Source organism: Callithrix jacchus, chromosome 6, assembly GCF_049354715.1.
Source record: "Callithrix jacchus isolate 240 chromosome 6, calJac240_pri, whole genome shotgun sequence".
In the NCBI taxonomy this organism is placed as follows: Eukaryota; Metazoa; Chordata; class Mammalia; order Primates; family Cebidae; genus Callithrix; species Callithrix jacchus.
Genome location: NC_133507.1, coordinates 7,144,604 through 7,162,058, shown reverse-complemented (window position 1 = coordinate 7,162,058; position 17,455 = coordinate 7,144,604). Strand labels below are relative to the sequence as shown.

The following is a 17,455-nucleotide window of genomic DNA, read 5'->3' as shown; positions in this document are numbered from 1 at the left end:
TCTGCTTAAAATCTTCTAATGTTTTCTTATTATACTTAAGATGGGAAACTCTTCCCCTTGAGCCCAGCAGAATTTGGCACCCTTCAGTCTCCAGCTTCTGCTTCTGCCTCCTTCACAGTCTAGCCATGCTCGCTTTTTTTGTTCCTCAGGCTTACCAAGCTCAGTTGCATCTTAGAGAATTTGTTCTTGCTATTTCTTCTACCTGGAATACGTTTCCCAATCTTTATAAGACTATCTCCTTATCTGTAGGTTTCACTTCAGATGTCACATCTAAAAGAGGTTTTCTTTGACCACTATAGGCAAAGCAAATGTTGAGCATTGAATGAATAACTGAATGAATGAATGGAGTGGTATATAATGTAGCAGAGTTGATAATTTAAGGGTAATTCACTGTGTGTCTCCAAGCAAATAGACTTGTAGTGCTTTTCCAGCCTCAAGGCTGGAATCTATATAGCTGATTCACAGATATTTGGTCAACAGGTTTTATGTATCGGTGTGGCTCATCAGCTCATATGTTGTTGGGTCCAAAATCTATACTTAAATTTCATTCAAATTTGAATTTACCTAAGAGTTGGGGTTTTTATTTTTCTTTTAATTAAGAGTACTGTGAAATTATTAGCTATAACTCTAAATCTCATTTATTTATTTATTTATTTTTTTAAATTTTTTATTGGATTATAGGTTTTGGGGTACATGAGCAGAGCATGCAAGACAGTTGCGTAGGTACACACATGGCAGTGTGCTTTGCTTTTCTTCTCCCCTTCACCCACATTTGGCATTTCTCCCCAGGCTATCCCTCCCCACCTCCCCCTCCCACTGGCCCTCCCCTTTTCCCCCCAATAGACCCCAGTGTTTAGTACTCCCCTTTCTGTGTCCATGTGTTCTCATTTTTCATCACCCACCTATGAGTGAGAATATGCGGTGTTTCATTTTCTGTTCTTGTGTCAGTTTGCTGAGGATGATGTTTTCCAGATTCATCCATGTCCCTACAAACGACACGAACTCATCATTTCTGATTGCTGCATAATATTCCATGGTGTATATGTGCCACATTTTTCCAATCCAGTCTATTATCAATGGGCATTTGGGTTGATTCCAGGTCTTTGCTATTGTAAACAGTGCTGCAATGAACATTCGTGTACATGTGTCCTTATAGTAGAACGATTTATAGTCTTTTGGATATATACCCAGTAATGGGATTGCTGGGTCAAATGGAATTTCTATTTCTAAGGCCTTGAGGAATCGCCACACTGTCTTCCACAATGGTTGAACTAATTTACACTCCCACCAACAGTGTAAAAGTGTTCCTTTTTCTCCACATCCTCTCCAGCATCTGTTGTCTCCAGATTTTTTAATGATCGCCATTCTAACTGGCGTGAGATGGTATCTCAATGTGGTTTTGATTTGCATCTCTCTGATGACCAGTGACGATGAGCATTTTTTCATATGATTGTTGGCCTCATATATGTCTTCTTTCGTAAAGTATCTGTTCATATCCTTTGCCCACTTTTGAATGGGCTTGTTTGTTTTTTTCCTGTAAATCTGCTTGAGTTGTTTGTAAATTCTGGATATCAGCCCTTTGTCAGATGGGTAGACTGCGAAAATTTTTTCCCATTCTGTTGGTTGCCGATCCACTCTAGTGACTGTTTCTTTTGCCGTGCAGACGCTGTGGAGTTTCATTAGGTCCCATTTGTCTATTTTGGCTTTTGTTGCCAATGCTCTTGGTGTTTTGTTCATGAAGTCCTTGCCTACTCCTATGTCCTGGATAGTTTTGCCTAGATTTCCTTCTAGGGTTTTTATGGTGCCCGGTCTTATGTTTAAGTCTTTAATCCATCTGGAGTTAATTTTAGTGTAAGGTGTCAGGAAGGGGTCCAGTTTCTGCTTTCTGCACATGGCTAGCCAGTTTTCCCAACACCATTTGTTAAACATGGAATCCTTGCCCCATTGCTTGTTTTTGTCAGGTTTATCAAAGATTGTATAGTTGTATGTATGTTGTGTTGCCTCCGGTGCCTCTGTTTTGTTCCATTGGTCTATATCTCTGTTTTGGTACCAGTACCATGCTGTTTTGATTACTGTAGCCTTGTAGTATAGTTTGAAATCCGGTAGTGTGATGCTCCCCGCTGTGTTCTTTTTGCTTAGAATTGACTTGGCTATGCGGGCTCTCTTTTGGTTCCATATGAAGTTCATGGTGGTTTTTTCCAGTTCTGTGAAGAAAGTCAATGGTAGCTTGATGGGGATAGCGTTGATTCTGTAAATTACTTTGGGCAGTATAGCCATTTTCACGATATTAATTCTTCCTAACCATGAACATGGAATGTTTCTCCATCTGTTTGTGTCCTCTCTGATTTCGTTGAGCAGTGGTTTGTAGTTCTCCTTGAAGAGGTCCCTTACGTTCCTTGTGAGTTGTATTCCAAGGTATTTTATTCTTTTTGTAGCAATTGCGAATGGCAGTTCGCTCTTGATTTGGCTTTAAGTCTGTTATTGGTGTAGACGAATGCTCGTGATTTTTGCACATTGATTTTATATCCTGAGACTTTGCTGAAGTTGTTTATCAGTTTCAGGAGTTTTTGGGCTGACGCGATGGGGTCTTCTAGGTATACTATCATGTCGTCTGCAAATAGAGACAATTTGGCTTCCACCTTTCCTATTTGAATACCCTTTATTTCTTTTTCTTGCCTGATTGCTCTGGCTAGAACTTCCAGTACTATATTGAATAGGAGTGGTGAGAGAGGGCATCCTTGTCTAGTACCAGATTTCAAAGGGAATGCTTCCAGTTTTTGCCCATTCAGTATGATATTGGCTGTTGGTTTGTCATAAATAGCTTTTATTACTTTGAGATACGTTCCATCGATACCGAGTTTCTTGAGGGTTTTTAGCATAAAGGGCTGTTGAATTTTGTCAAATGCCTTCTCTGCGTCAATTGAGATAATCATGTGGTTTTTGTTTTTGGTTCTGTTTATGTGGTGAATTACGTTGATAGACTTGCGTATGTTGAACCAGCCTTGCATCCCTGGGATGAATCCTACTTGATCATGATGAATAAGTTTTTTGATTTGCTGTTGCAATCGGCTTGCCAATATTTTATTGAAGATTTTTGCATCTATGTTCATCATGGATATTGGCCTGAAGTTTTCTTTTCTCGTTGGGTCTCTGCCGGGTTTTGGTATCAGGATGATGTTGGTCTCATAAAATGATTTGGGAAGGATTCCCTCTTTTTGGATTGTTTGAAATAGTTTTAGAAGGAATGGTACCAGCTCCTCCTTGTGTGTCTGGTAGAATTCGGCTGTGAACCCATCTGGACCTGGGCTTTTTTTGTGAGGTAGGCTCTTAATTGCTGCCTCAACTTCAGACCTTGTTATTGGTCTATTCATAGTTTCAGCTTCCTCCTGGTTTAGGCTTGGGAGGACACAGGAGTCCAGGAATTTATCCATTTCTTCCAGGTTTACTAGTTTATGTGCATAGAGTTGTTTGTAATATTCTCTGATGATGGTTTGAATTTCTGTGGAATCTGTGGTGATTTCCCCTTTATCATTTTTTATTGCATCTATTTGGTTGTTCTCTCTTTTATTTTTAATCAATCTGGCTAGTGGTCTGTCTATTTTGTTGATCTTTTCAAAAAACCAGCTCTTGGATTTATTGATTTTTTGAAGGGTTTTTCATGTCTCAATCTCCTTCAGCTCAGCTCTGATCTTAGTAATTTCTTGTCTTCTGCTGGGTTTTGAGTTTTTTTGATCTTGCTCCTCTAGCTCTTTCAATTTTGACGATAGGGTGTCAATTTTGGATCTCTCCATTCTCCTCATATGGGCACTTATTGCTATATACTTTCCTCTAGAGACTGCTTTAAATGTGTCCCAGAGGTTCTGGCACGTTGTGTCTTTGTTCTCATTGGTTTCGAAGAACTTCTTTATTTCTGCCTTCATTTCGTTGTTTACCCAGTCAACATTCAAGAGCCAGTTGTTCAGTTTCCATGAAGCTGTGCGGTTCTGGGTCGGTTTCTGAATTCTGAGTTCTAACTTGATTGCACTATGGTCTGAGAGGCTGTTTGTTATGATTTCAGTTGTTTTGCATTTGTTGAGCAGTGCTTTACTTCCAATTATGTGGTCAATTTTAGAGTAGGTGTGATGTGGTGCTGAGAAGAATGTGTATTCTGTGGATTTGGGGTGGAGAGTTCTGTAAATGTCCACCAGGTTTGCTTGCTCCAGGTCTGAGTTCAAGCCCTGGGTATCCTTGTTGATTTTCTGTCTGGTTGATCTGTCTAGTATTGACAGTGGAGTGTTAAAGTCTCCCACTATTATTGTGTGGGAGTCTAAGTCCTTCTGTATGTCATTAAGAACTTGCCTTATGTATCTGGGTGCTCCTGTGTTGGGTCCATATATGTTTAGGATCGTTAGCTCTTCTTGTTGTATCGATCCTTTTACCATTATGTAATGGCCTTCTTTGTCTCTTTTGATCTTTGTTGCTTTAAAGTCTATTTTATCAGAGATGAGAATTGCAACTCCTGCTTTTTTTTGCTTTCCATTAGCTTGGTAAATCTTCCTCCATCCCTTTATTTTGAGCCTTTGTGTATCCTTGCATGTGAGATGGGTTTCCTGGATACAGCACACTGATGGGTTTTGGATTTTTATCCAATTTGCCAGTCTGTGTCTTTTGATTGGTGCATTTAGTCCATTTACATTTAGGGTTAATATTGTTATGTGTGAATTTGATACTGCCATTTTGATTCTAAGTGGCTGTTTTGCCTGTTAGTTGTTGTAGATTCTTCATTATGTTGAAGCTCTTTAGCATTCAGTGTGATTTTGGAATGGCTGGTACTGATTGATCCTTTCTATGTGTAGTGCCTCTTTTAGGAGCTCTTGTAAAGCTGGCCTGGTGGTGACAAAATCTCTGAGTACTTGCTTGTTCGCAAAGGATTTTATTCTTCCTTCACTTCTGAAGCTCAGTTTGGCTGGATATGAAATTCTGGGTTGAAAGTTCTTTTCTTTAAGAATGTTGAATATTGGCCCCCACTCTCTTCTGGCTTGTAGTGTTTCTGCCGAGAGATCTGCTGTGAGTCTGATGGGCTTCCCTTTGTGGGTGACCCGACCTTTCTCTCTGGCTGCCCTTAGTATTCTCTCCTTTATTTCAACCCTGTTGAATCTGACGATTATGTGCCTTGGGGTTGCTCTTCTTGCGGAATATCTTTGTGGTGTTCTCTGTATTTCCCGCAATTGAGTGTTGGCTTGTCTTGCTAGGTGGGGGAAATTTTCCTGGATGATGTCCTGAAGAGTATTTTCCAGCTGGGATTCATTCTCTTCGTCCCCTTCTGGTACACCTATCAAACGTAGGTTAGGTCTTTTCACATAGTCCCACATTTCTTGGAGACTTTGTTCCTTCCTTTTTGCGCTTTTTTCTCTGATCTTGGTTTCTCGTTTTATTTCATTGAGTTGGTCTTCGACTTCAGATATTCTTTCTTCTGCTTGGTCAATTCGGCTATTGAAACTTGCGTTTGCTTCGCGAAGTTCTCGTATTGTGTTTTTCAGCTCCTTTAATTCATTCATATTCCTCTCTAAGGTATCCATTCTTGTTATCATTTCCTCGAATCTTTTTTCAAATCTTTTTTCAAGGTTCTTAGTTTCTTTGCATTGATTTAATACATGATCTTTTAGCTCACAAAAGTTTCTCATTATCCATCTTCTGAAGTCTAATTCCGTCATTTCGTCACAGTCATTCTCCGTCCAGCTTTGTTCCCTTGCTGGTGAGGAGTTTTGGTCCTTTCTAGGAGGCGATGTGTTCTGGTTTCGGGTGTTTTCCTCCTTTTTGCGCTGGTTTCTTCCCATCTTTGTGGATTTGTCCGCTGGTCGTCTGCGTAGTTGCTGACTTTTCGTTTGGGTCTCTGAGTGGACACCCAGAATGTTGATGATGAAGTATTTCTGTTGCTTGGTTTTCCTTCTACCAGTCTAGCCCCTTCGCTGTATGACTGTTGAGGTCCGCTCCAGACCCTGCTTGTCTGGGGTGCACCTCTAGTAGCCGTGGCACAGCGAGGGATGCTACCAGTTTCTTTTTCTGCTCTCTTTGTCCCAGGATGATGCCTGCCTAATGACAGTCTTTTGGATATAGAGAGGTCAGGGAGCTGCTTGAGGAGACAGTTTGTACTTTATAGGGGTTTAATTGCTGAGCTGTGCACTCTGTTGTTCATTCAGGGCTGTTAGGCTGCTATGTTTGATTCTGCTGCAACACAGCTCATTAAACAACCCTTTTTTTTTTCTCAAATGCTCTGTGTTGAGGGGTTTGGGCTTTATTTTTGGATGTCCAATCAGGTGTCCTGCCCAGCTCAAAGGCAGACTAGCCACTGTTTGGCTGCCGAGGCTCCGCCCTGCTGTTGTGTGATTCGCGCTGTTCCTGCCGGCTCTGCTGTGGTCTCCGCCACGCCCTGCGGTGGAGTCTCTTCGTTGTAGCGTGTTGCCTCAGCAACGGCAGGCTGCGTCAGCAGTGGGCGTGTATCTCAGTAGGGACGGGTTGCCTCGGCAACGGCTGGCTGCGTCAGCAGTGGGCGTGTATCTCAGTTGGGGCGGGTTGCCTCGGCAACGGCTGGCTGCGTCAGCAGTGGGCGTGTATATCAGTTGGGGCAGGTTGCCTCCGTAGTGGTGGACGCCCCTCCCCCACAGAGCGTCTCGGACCGTCTGCCCGGGATAGTTTGAAATCGCGGTTTTGTTCGTCCCACTGGGTATCCCAAACGATCTGTCCGTGCAATCCCCTGGGCTGGACTACTGTGCAAGTCTCGTTCAGTCTCAAGTCCAGCCCTCTCAAGTCTCAGGTTGCCGGTTCAACAAGGCACCCGGACAAGCGCGCCCTGTGGGGATTGCTGGGTAGGGCCGGCCGCCGCCGCCCCGGCTGCCGGCTTCGCCAGGCAGACCTACTGCCTGGCGTCCCGTGTCTTTTTATACTTGGGAGTTTCCCCGTTCTGTGGGCAACAAAGATCAGTCTGGAAATGCAGCACTGACTCACCGTTTGCGAATTCAACGCGGGCTCCAATCCTGGGTTGTTCTCACAGCGCCATCTTGAGTCCCCTCCCCCTAAATCTCATTTAATTCCTCCCAATAGGATTCAAGATGGATTGACATCAAAGTTCATTTCTTTTTTTTTTTTTTTTTTGAGATGGAGTTTTGCTCTTGTGACCCAGGCTGGAGTGCAATGGCGCAATCTCGGCTCACCGCAACCTCCGCCTCCTGGGTTCAGGCAATTCTCCTGCCTCAGCCTCCTGAGTAGCTGGGATTACAGGCACGCGCCACCATGCCCAGTTAATTTTTTGTATTTTTAGTAGAGACGGGGTTTCACCATGTTGACCAAGATGGTCTCAATCTCTTGACCTCATGATCCAGCCGCCTCAGCATCCCAAAGTGCTGGGATTACAGGCGTGAGCCACTGTGCCCGGCCCAAAGTTCATTTCTTTAGCAGAAGTGCTTTATGGCTTTAAAAAAATGTTAGAGAATGGTAGGATGCATCGAAGCCCTTTACAAAAACTTGCGATAGAAAGTTTTGACAATGGGCAGATTTTGCAACAACTGGAATTGCAAAAGGTACCAATTTTACAATACTTCTAGAATGCAGTTAGTGAAACAAAGATGAAGATATCAGTCTTCTCCCAAAGATACAGGCTGATGGCCAGCAGAACCTAGAAGATGTCTAGGAGGAGGAGGAAGTGTCTGACATGGGTAGTGGCAATCCTGAAGAGGGTGAGAGAGCTAAAAACTCAAGCAAATTCCATCTGAGGAAAAGCCCAGTTTTCAGTGATGAGAATTCTGACCTTGACTTTGATGTCAACAAACTGGACCAGCGAGTGAGGTGCAAAACGAAGGACATGAAAATCCAAGAGGAAAGTCCATAGCACATGAGAAATTCTTCAGACTCTGGAATGGGGGCCTGTTTAGAAAACAGAAAAAGAAGAGGAACGAAAAGATGGTCATGATGGTGAGGTAGAAGATACTGATTTCTCTGAAGATACTGATTCTGATGAAGATGAAGGGGGACTGTTTGGAAGTAAAAAACTTAAGGAGTCACTTTCCTCCTCCTCAAATTAGCTTTTGTTCTGTTTTTCTAGGAGAGGTGTAATTGCAGTTAGAAGATTTAGAGATAAGAAGTACTGTGCTCTGTCTTATCAGTTACAAATGAATCTGTGCTTCCATTCAGTTTACCTTCCAGTTGTTCTTATACTAGGTTGATGTTAGTGTTCTTAGTTGCCAATCTCCCCTAATGACTACGTTTGGCTTGTGTTGTTATTAAGTTAGAAAGTAACGTATCCATACAGTATACATACAAATATATATGCATGTGTTAATAATGTATTTTTCTCTTCCTAATTAATAGTTTGAAAAATCTTTTCATTTTAATCAGCTAACAGTTCCAGAAATCTGAAATGGAAAGATTTTTTTGATCTGGTTGAAAGTGATGAAGACATAGCAAGTGATCATGATGACAAGCTGGGTTCAAACAAGATGATGAAATTGCTGGAGGAGCAGCAGAAGAACGAAGGGTTTCTGAAATGTGAGTATTTTGAACCATCCTTTACATTGTGGGCTGGAATTGCCCACTCCTGTCTGTGTACTTGTGGTTGTCACCTATGTTTGCTTTAAGGAGTTAGATTCTCTATTATTAGATGTCCTGAAGATAGCCAGAGGAATGTCTCTGAATTTAAAGGAACATGAGAGAACATTTAATGAAGAAAAATATTACTGGTCGTAGCAACCAAACCTTTCTTACCAAGAAATTTGATTTACTTTTGTGCCCAAAAAGGTCCTGTTATTTTTGTGAGATAAGAGGTTTGTATTATAGATTGAGGAATAATTTATTTTCTCTATGTTGGACGCTTTTTGTTCCTTTTCTTTTCTTTTTTTTGGGGGGGGGGGATGGAGTTTTGGTGTCATTGCCCAGGCCAGAGTGCAATGGCACAATCTCAGCTCACTGCAACTTCCGCCTCTCAGGTTCAAGTGATTCTCCTGCCTCTCAGCCTCCTGAGTAGCTGGGACTGCAGGCATGTACCACCACATCCAGATGATTTTTTTTTTTTTTTTTTTTTTTGTATTTTTAGCAGAGGCAGGGTTTGTCCATGTTGGTCAGGCTGGTCTTGAACTCCCAACCTCAGGTGATCCACCCACCTCGGCCTCCCAAAGTGGTGGGATTACAGGTGTGAGTCACCCCATCTGGCCTGTTCTGTTTCTTACATAGCATTTCACTTAAATAATACCTTCTGTTCATTAATAACTGAATGATTTTGTAAGTTCTGAGCATTTAGTTGCATTAGGCATATAAAAGAAGAACTTGATTAAGGGAAATTTTTTTTTTTAATGGAAAGCAGTCCATTTCTTTTTCTTTTTCTTTTTTTTTGAAACAGAGTCTCACTCTGGCACCCAGGCTGGAGTGCAGTGGCACAATCTCTGCTCACTGCAATCTCCACCTCCCGGGTTCATGCAATTCTCCTGCCTCAGCCTCCTGAGTAGCTGGGATTACAGATGCACACCACCACACCTGACTAATTTTTCGTATTTTTAGTTGAGATGGGGTATCACTACGTTGGCCAGAGTGGTCTCGAGCTCCTGAGCTTGTGATCCACCCACCTCAGCCTCCCAAAGTGTTGGGATTACAGGTGTGAGCCACCACACTCAGCCAGTATATATATATGTTTTATAAGAGTTTTGGTATTGTAGGGAGGAAGATGACCTTGCCAAAAGTGAAGACAGTAAACAATGTAAAGAAAGCCTGAAAAGAGTGACCTTTGTTTTGCGGGATGATGAGGAAACTGAAGATACAGGCGTTTTGTTTGTTTGTTTGTTTGTTTGTTTTGAGATGCAGTTTCACTCTTGCTGCCCGGGCCGTAGTGCAAAGGTGTGATCTCAGCTCACCACAACCTCCGAATCCTGGCTGCAAGCGATTCTCCTGCCTCAGCCTCCTGAGTAGCGGGGATTATAAGCACACACCACCACGTCTGTCTAATTTTGTCTTTTTAGTAGAGATGGGTTTCTACATGCTGGCCAAGCTGGTCTTGAACTTCAAACCTCAGGTGATGCACCCACCTTGGCCTCCCAAAGTACTGGGACCGCAGTAAGCCACCGTGCCTGGCCAATACAGGTGTTTTAAATGTGAAGAAAAATTCTGAAGTTAAATCCTCTTTGATAAAAGACAGGTAATGGTAGTTAGGAATTTAAGGCATTTTTAATATGTTTGACATGATTGTGGAACTCACAGACTATTTAATCTTCCCTATTTTCTTTCTTTTCTTTTCTTTTTTTTTTTTTTTTTTTTTGAGATGGAGTCTTGCTCTGTCACCCAGGCTGAAGTGCACTGGTGTGATTTCTGCTTACTGCAGACCTCTACCTCCTGGGTTCAAGCCATTCTACCTCAGCCCCAGGGCGACTTTGAGCCGGTGACTCCCGGGGCTCCCCACTCTGTACTCTGCCCTCACCTCCTGCTGCCCCAAGCCCGACCTCCCTGGGCTCTTTGGGCTCGCATCTCTAAGGACCTGGGTTCCCCGGTGCCTGCTCTCACCAGTTGCCTCAGGGTAACTTTGGGCAGGTGACTCCTGGTGCTCCCGCTCCATACTCAGCCCTCACCTCCTGCTACCCTAAGTCTGAGCTCTGGGGGCTGTTTGGGTTTGTGTTTCCAAGGACCTGGGTTCCTGCCCTGCGCCCCCACCCCATCTCAAAGTGGCAACTCGGGCATCACACTGATGTGTCCCCCCTGCCCCACGGAGAAGTGGAATTTGGTGAATGTCACAGTCCCCCAAGAACTGTCATTACTGCCACTAGACTGGCCTGATCTTAGGACCCAGTCCCCTAACTGTTCTTGCCCTGTGTTTGGTTCCTCTGGTGGCAGCAGAGATTTTCAGCTGGAAGAGAAATGGGGCCCGTGGGACCTAGGAGTGAGAGGTTTCAGGCTGCCTCAGTCCTTTACACAGACATTGACAGTGTGAACAGCTTACCCCTCCCCTGTGAGCTCAAAACATTGTCAGTGTCATTTCTGAGTTGGGGATGGGAGAATGGGTTTGGTTTGGTTTGGTTTTCTCCCAGGCTTCTATTCTCCAGAGAAACTTTAACATTGTTTCTGAGTTCTCCACCTCATATTTGAATTCTCCATGGTTCTGGGGCCAGAGTGCCCTTCAGTCAGTGGTTTCTGGAGTGAGATCTGCTTCTCTTCTGTGGAACAGATCTTGGGAATCTGAACTTGACAGCTTGAATCTTTCTCATCTCATCTCAACCTGGGGTACTTTGAGTGCCACAGGGTAAATATGGGGCATCTTTCTGAAGCATCAGTGTCCCTTGATTCTCTTGAGAGAGACAAAACATTATGGACTTAGGGATGAGAGTCACACAGATTTCTACCAGACTTCTCTCTGAAATGAGGCTTGGGTTGTCCTCTTCCTATTAAATTCTCAGATTTAACAGAAAGGCTGCCTTCTGCCATGAAGATACACTGATGTAAAAGTTGGAGAGGTACCGGTGCCCTTCTTAACACTAACAGATGTGTGAGGATGTATGACTCTTAAACCACACAGTATACAGTTCCTGCCTATGTCATATTTGCTTTTCTACCTCTGCCTCTGGTTTTGGTCCTTGGCAGCTGCTGATTTATGGCAAAATCCCAGAGGTCGGAGTCAGAAGACTGAGTTTAAGTTCCATTATGGCCTTGGTTTTAGCCACAGCGTCAGTCCCTCTCAGTCACTGAGTGAGACAACACCTCATACAGTTGGTGGTGGCATGAAATCAGATGCTCTATAAGAGTATTTTGTAAAACCTGTGAAGCAGGGGCTGGGAGTGGTGGCTCACGCCTGTAATCCCAGCACTTTGGGAGGCTGAGGCAGGTGGATCATGAGGTCAAGAGATCGAGACCATCATGGCCAACATGATAAAACCCCCTTGTCTACAAAAACCACAAAAATTAGCTAGGCCCGGTGGTAACACAAAAATTAGAGGCACACGCCTATAGTGCCAGCTACTCAGGAGGCTTGAACCCGGGGGGCGGAGGTTGCGGTGAGCCGAGATTGCACCACCATGCAAAAATTACAGAAACACAAGAGTATTTTGTAAAACCGGTGAAGTAGGGACTGGGCGTGGTGGCCCACACCTGTAATGCCAGCATTCTGGGAGGCCAAGGCGGGCAGATCATGAGGTCAAGAGATTGTGAACAACCTGGCCAACATGATGAAACCCCTTGTCTCCAAAAAATGCAAAAATTATCTGGGCATGTTGTCATGCGTCTGTAGTCCCAGCTACTCAGGAGGCTGAGCCAGGAGAATCACCTGAAGGATTGCAGTGAGCCGAGATTGCATCACTGCACTCCAGCCTTGTAAGAGAGTGAGACTCCATCTGAAAACAACAACAACAACAACGAATAAAAAAACAAAAACTGTGAAGTAGGATGTGACTGTAGGGGCTTGTCGTTCTCATGAGTCACTGCTCTTTTCACAGCTGAGAGAACATCATCAGCACAACAGCCCTGGTGTTGGTACAGGAGCTACCGACAGGAGAAGGCAAAAATAATGGCAGCAGCCCTGAGACAACCACTTCTGCTGGCTGCCACTCACCCGAGGAGGTGAGTCTGGGCTGGCCAGGCTTCTGGGGACAGAGGGCCCAAGGGACAGTAGAGGGTAGCTGTGAAGATTGAGGAAGAACTGCTGGGTACTGATGAGGAATCCTGGGTTTGAATGCTCTCTCTCCGTCTGCTAAGGGTATGATTTAGGGCCAATTGCTTGAGCTCTGTGGGCCACTGTTTTCACATCTGTAAAATAGGGGTGCTGTTGTTTTACTTACATTTGTGAAGTTTCAATGAGATTTGTTCTTGTTCTTATGTTAATCCCTAGAACAGGGCCTGCTGTGAACACCTCTCCTCCTTGGGCTTGTGTTTCCTGAGGAGGTGGCTTAGAGAGTATCACAGGTTTCTGTTAGCTCCGAGAGTCCAAGATTTCACGGCCGACGAGAGTGGAAATGTTGGGGCCAAGGGCTCCTGTCTGCCTTTTCCATCGCATATCCCCACTGTGAAGAACCGTAGCTGGCCCGTATGTGCTCCGTGTTTGTTGAATGAACGCACCTTTGTAAATGACAAGCTGGCAGAAGGGTGGGCTTTTCTCATGTGACTGTCCTTTGGAGAGAATCTAGTTTCAGACTTTCCATTCTGTGGCTCTGGGTGAAAACCAACAAAGACCCAAATCCTCTTCCTTTGGGAGCTGGAGGAGAGTTTACTAGTTTAGGTTCCCATTGGGTCTGAGAACTTTCACTCCAAACTCCACTCCCGGCCCCTGCCTACGGCTTCCTGGCCTGGGGAATAGAGTCGAGGGGGCCACCCTCAGTCACCTTCCTTTGACTCTCCCCGTAGAAACAACAGAACCGAGCTCAGCTGGATGAAGTAACGGGATTGCTTTGTTTGCCCTTGACATGACTGCTGGGTTTCGGGGGGCACTGAGATACAGAGGCCCCAGTCTTGTCTCGCCCACTGCCATCCTGGGGAAGAAGCCTCACCTCCCAGATTCCACCCCATCCGACAGGGTCCCTGATAACCTGCTCCCATGGGTGGTCCTGTCCTGGGGCATTGGTGGCATTCTGGGGGCATGTCTCGCTGTGCCGTGTCTGCCACCCCCTAGTAAGAGCTCTGTCTTCCTCTTCCTATAGGAAAATAAGCCAAGCCACCACCATCAGGCAGCGCTCAGGAGGCAGGCAGAGGTGAGTAGAGGGTGTGGAGTTTTCGCCTCTCCTCTGGAGAAGGTTTCTTTGCTTCTCTTTCTTTTTCTTTCTTTTCTTTTCTTTTCTTTTTTTAAAGACTGGTCAAGTGCAGTAGTGAGAAGGGGAGAAAAAGTAGAACAAGGAGTTCAATCTGTAACTGACTGTGAACAATCGATTGAGATGACTCACTACCTTCGGGCCAGCCTGCTTCTCTTTCATCATGTGCTTGTCGGTTCTTCCACAGGCTCAGGCTCACACCATCGGTGCCCTGGAGAGAGCCCTATACTTCGGTGAGAATGCAGCCAGGCAGCTAGAAGGTAGGAATCTGGGCACCCTGTCATCGTCATTTCAAGCTGGCCCTTGGACAGGCTCTTAGGGGGAGTCCCTTGGAGTACAATGGTGTGATTTTGGCTCACTGCAACCTCTTGCCTCCTGGGTTAAAGAGATTCTCCTGCCTCAGCCTCCCAAGTAGCTGGGATTATAAACCTGGGATTACAGGGTGTGCCACCATGCCCGGCTATTTTTGTATTTTTATTAAAGATAGGGTTTCTCCATGTTGGCCAGGCTGGTCTGGAACTCCTGACCTCAGATGATCCGCCCCCTTTGGCTTCCCAAAGTGTTGGGATTACAGGCATGAGCCACCATGCCCAGCCCCAAGCTCTATTCTTGATGCAACAGGAAAAGGGGTCCTTTTAGAGCTTATGCTACAGTATCTTTGTCTCCCCTCCTCTCATCTTACTCAAACTCTATGCTCAAATTCATACAATGACCTGCGGGGTCCTACATCAGGTGCTGGCTAACAGTAGCTGGATGGCAAGTTAGCCAGCTATTTTTGTAAATAAAGTTTTATTGGAACAAAACCATACTCATATGTTACATGTTATCTATGGCTGCTTTCACACTACAAAAGCAGTGTTGCATGGTTACGATGGAGGCCACTGTCAGGCGTCAAGGTCCAAGCCTGGCCATTATAGCCTTTGTGACCTGCACATACACCTCTGAATGGTCCCCAGGAGCCAGAAAGTCTGACGTAACCACAAGTAACCAGGTGGCCACAGAAAGAAGTGAAACAACTTATTCCTGCCTCAACTAATTGCTCTTCTCCTGCAAACTGCTTGATCCTTGATCCTGCTCAGCCTTGCGAAAATTTCCCCCTGGACATTGGGTTTCTCAAGACCCCCACCTATAACTATGTAGTTTACCACACCCTCACCTCTGCTTGCAACCCATAACCCCCACCCTTATTGTCCGATAAGTCCGACCACCCCCTACTACTCGTGTTCCCCCAGGAACGGCCGAATGAGTAGACTAGGCGAATTAGGCGTTCAGGCTTTATTGGGGGGGGGGGCTCCGGGCGGACCGAACACCCCGGGTAGAGAGTAGATCGGCCGCGCGCAGGCAATGGGAGACAGGCTTTTTATACTGTGGTAGAAGAGGCTGCAGTAATTTTCCACTGCTGTTGAGCAAGAGACGGGATGTGCTTTCTCAGGCGGAAGGGAAGGCCGGTCCTAACATTCGTCACTCTTTATTATGGAATTTGGGCATAGTTGTCTTTCTTAGCTTCCTGCTGGTGTGGGGCGTTGTGGGGAGGAGTTATAAAGAGTTAGGTTATGTTAGTTTTGGCTTCTCCTGGGATGAGGGGTTGTAGGAGCATCTGGTTCACTGTGGTGCGGGTTAGTTCTTGGAAGCGGCGTTGAAGGAACTGTAAGAAACAAGGAGCAATTAGTAAAATTAATCTAATTGCAATAACTGGGCTTAATAGAGGAGTTAAGAGAGTGTACATAGAGGAGGTCCACCAAGTGGTGGCTTCAGTCGAGAACTTTTGTTGGCGTAGGTCTGTGCTGATCTTCTGCAGGTTTTCAATCCGGGTTTCTACTAGGCCGGACTCATTGATGTAGTAGCAGCATTCTTCTTGTAGGAAGATGCAGGTTCTTCCCCGCTCGGCGGTGAGGAGGTCCAATGCCCGGCGATTTTGTAGGGCGACTTATGCTACTGAGGTGATCTGTCTTTGGAGAGAGGCTAAAGATTCTGCAGAATTGTCAATGGCGGCCTGAAACTGAGAAGTTAGACGTGCTAGAGCCTAATGGGAGTGGGCCAGGGCTCCCCCGCCAGTCCAGCTCCCAGGGCTGATCCGGCGAGAGAGAGACCTACTACTAGGGGTAAAAAGGCGGCCCGTCGTACACGATGATGTATAAATTGTTGTTGGAACTCTGCTGGGGAGTAAATAGTTAATCGGGGCACGAGGGTTACTGGTAAGCATAGGCTGGGGGAGTGTGTAGAGGGGATGAGGGTTTTGAAAAGTGTTCTGTTGCACCATAAAAAGGTTCTATGAGGAGCGGTGAGATTGGTGGTTATGGGTATAGTTCCGTTGCAGGTGGGTGAGCTGTTCCCATAGCAGACTGGTATTCGCTGGTTTGGGGGTAGGTAGACCTCTACATCTGCTATGGGAGTAGCCTGGGAAGGCGGTATAGAGGAGTTGGCATGAGTGTTAGATGGAACTGCGACTAAAGGGGTCTGTCCTAGGGTGGCGCACATGAGGCATGAAGTTAGGTTTGGTAGACTCGTTCGGTTGGCAAGCTGGTTAGTTATTTTTAGGCCTTCATTAAGGAGGGTTAGCCATAGAAAGGCTGGGTGGATGACTGTTGGGTTAGCGCTTGTTCTTGGGTGTGAATGGAGGAGTGAATTTTTTTAAGGTTAGGGGCTAGAGCTATTAAGGTTTTCCAGATATAGAGGTGGGAGGAGGGGTACCCGGTGGAGACTGTATCGTATACTGCTGCTTTTTGGAGTGTGGTCCAGCGGGAGTTTGAAGGGTCAGGGATTTGGAGAGAGAGATAGGGATAGCCGAGGGAGTTGGGGGTGCGGTGGTATTTTAGTTTGGAGTTCCTGTGGTTTCTGTTGGGGAGACTCGGGTGTATGGTGCAACTAGACCAGGTACATCCCATGCAATTTAGGTAGGAAGATGTTTTGCAGGCGCCTTCCTGATCATAAAGAAAACAGGGCAGGATTATAACCCATGAAGATGTGCGAGGCTCAGTCTATGTTGTTGAAGTTGGTGAAGTTTAGAAAGATGGGTGAATTGCACCCTGTAGGAGAGCAGTCAAAAGTGGCGAGGAGGTGGTTGTGGCTGTAGGGAGGGGTGTTGCAAATGTGTGTGGTCTTTGTGTAATTTTCAGTTAGGTAGAATCTCCATATAAGAGGGTTACTGGAGGTGTTGTGGGGTTCTGGTAAGCTTAAGAGATAGAGGACCAGTAGAGGTAACATTCTAGGAGGGTTTGGGCGGCACATGAGGTGCTCTTTTTACTCTGGTTAGGTGCACCTACGAGGAGATTTTGGCGACTCTTACTGCTGAGGGGGTGGTGAGGATAACTGTATAAGGGCCTTCCCACCTGGGAGTTAATGGCTTTGGAGAGAGTGACTTTATAAAGACCAGGTCCCCTGGGGAAACTTTCTGTATTTGGTCAGAAGAGGAGTCGGGCTGGGGTAGGGAGGTATTTGCGTGTTCTTGGAAAAGAGCTCGGAGGAGGGTGAAATAGGGCCGGTAGGTAGATGGGGGGGGGTCTGGTGGTAAGGGGGAGGAGAGCAAGAAGGGCTGTCAGTATAGCAGCTCAAAAGGGCTGAGTTGTGAGGGGCCCCGGGGGCTTGCTTGGAGCCTTGTTAAAGTGATAGGAAGTAAGGTAACCCAAGACTGGTGGAGTTCGAGGGCAAGTTTTGTTAGGTGTTCTTTGATGAGGCCATTGGCCCGTTCTACTTTACCCGAGGATTAGGTATGG

At 45.6% G+C, this 17,455-nt stretch overlaps 1 protein-coding gene across 4 annotated transcripts in view; it reads left to right on the top strand.

The window, feature by feature from the left end:
- Positions 1-17,455, top strand: part of LOC144576500 (uncharacterized) — a 29,536-nt gene that overhangs the window by 1,470 nt on the left and 10,611 nt on the right. For 2 of the 4 annotated variants that reach the window (XM_078375891.1, XM_078375895.1), the window contains exons 2-6: positions 8,371-8,520; positions 12,438-12,561; positions 12,835-13,024; positions 13,635-13,685; positions 13,930-14,002. In XM_078375891.1, coding sequence (XP_078232017.1) covers positions 8,472-8,520; positions 12,438-12,561; positions 12,835-13,024; positions 13,635-13,685; positions 13,930-14,002 — 487 coding nt within the window. In that variant the 5' untranslated portion in view covers positions 8,371-8,471. Of the gene's footprint in view, positions 1-8,370; positions 8,521-12,437; positions 12,562-12,834; positions 13,084-13,634; positions 13,686-13,929; positions 14,003-17,455 lie in introns of all 4 variants that reach the window. The other 2 variants (XM_078375892.1, XM_078375893.1) reach the window with 1 other exon arrangement.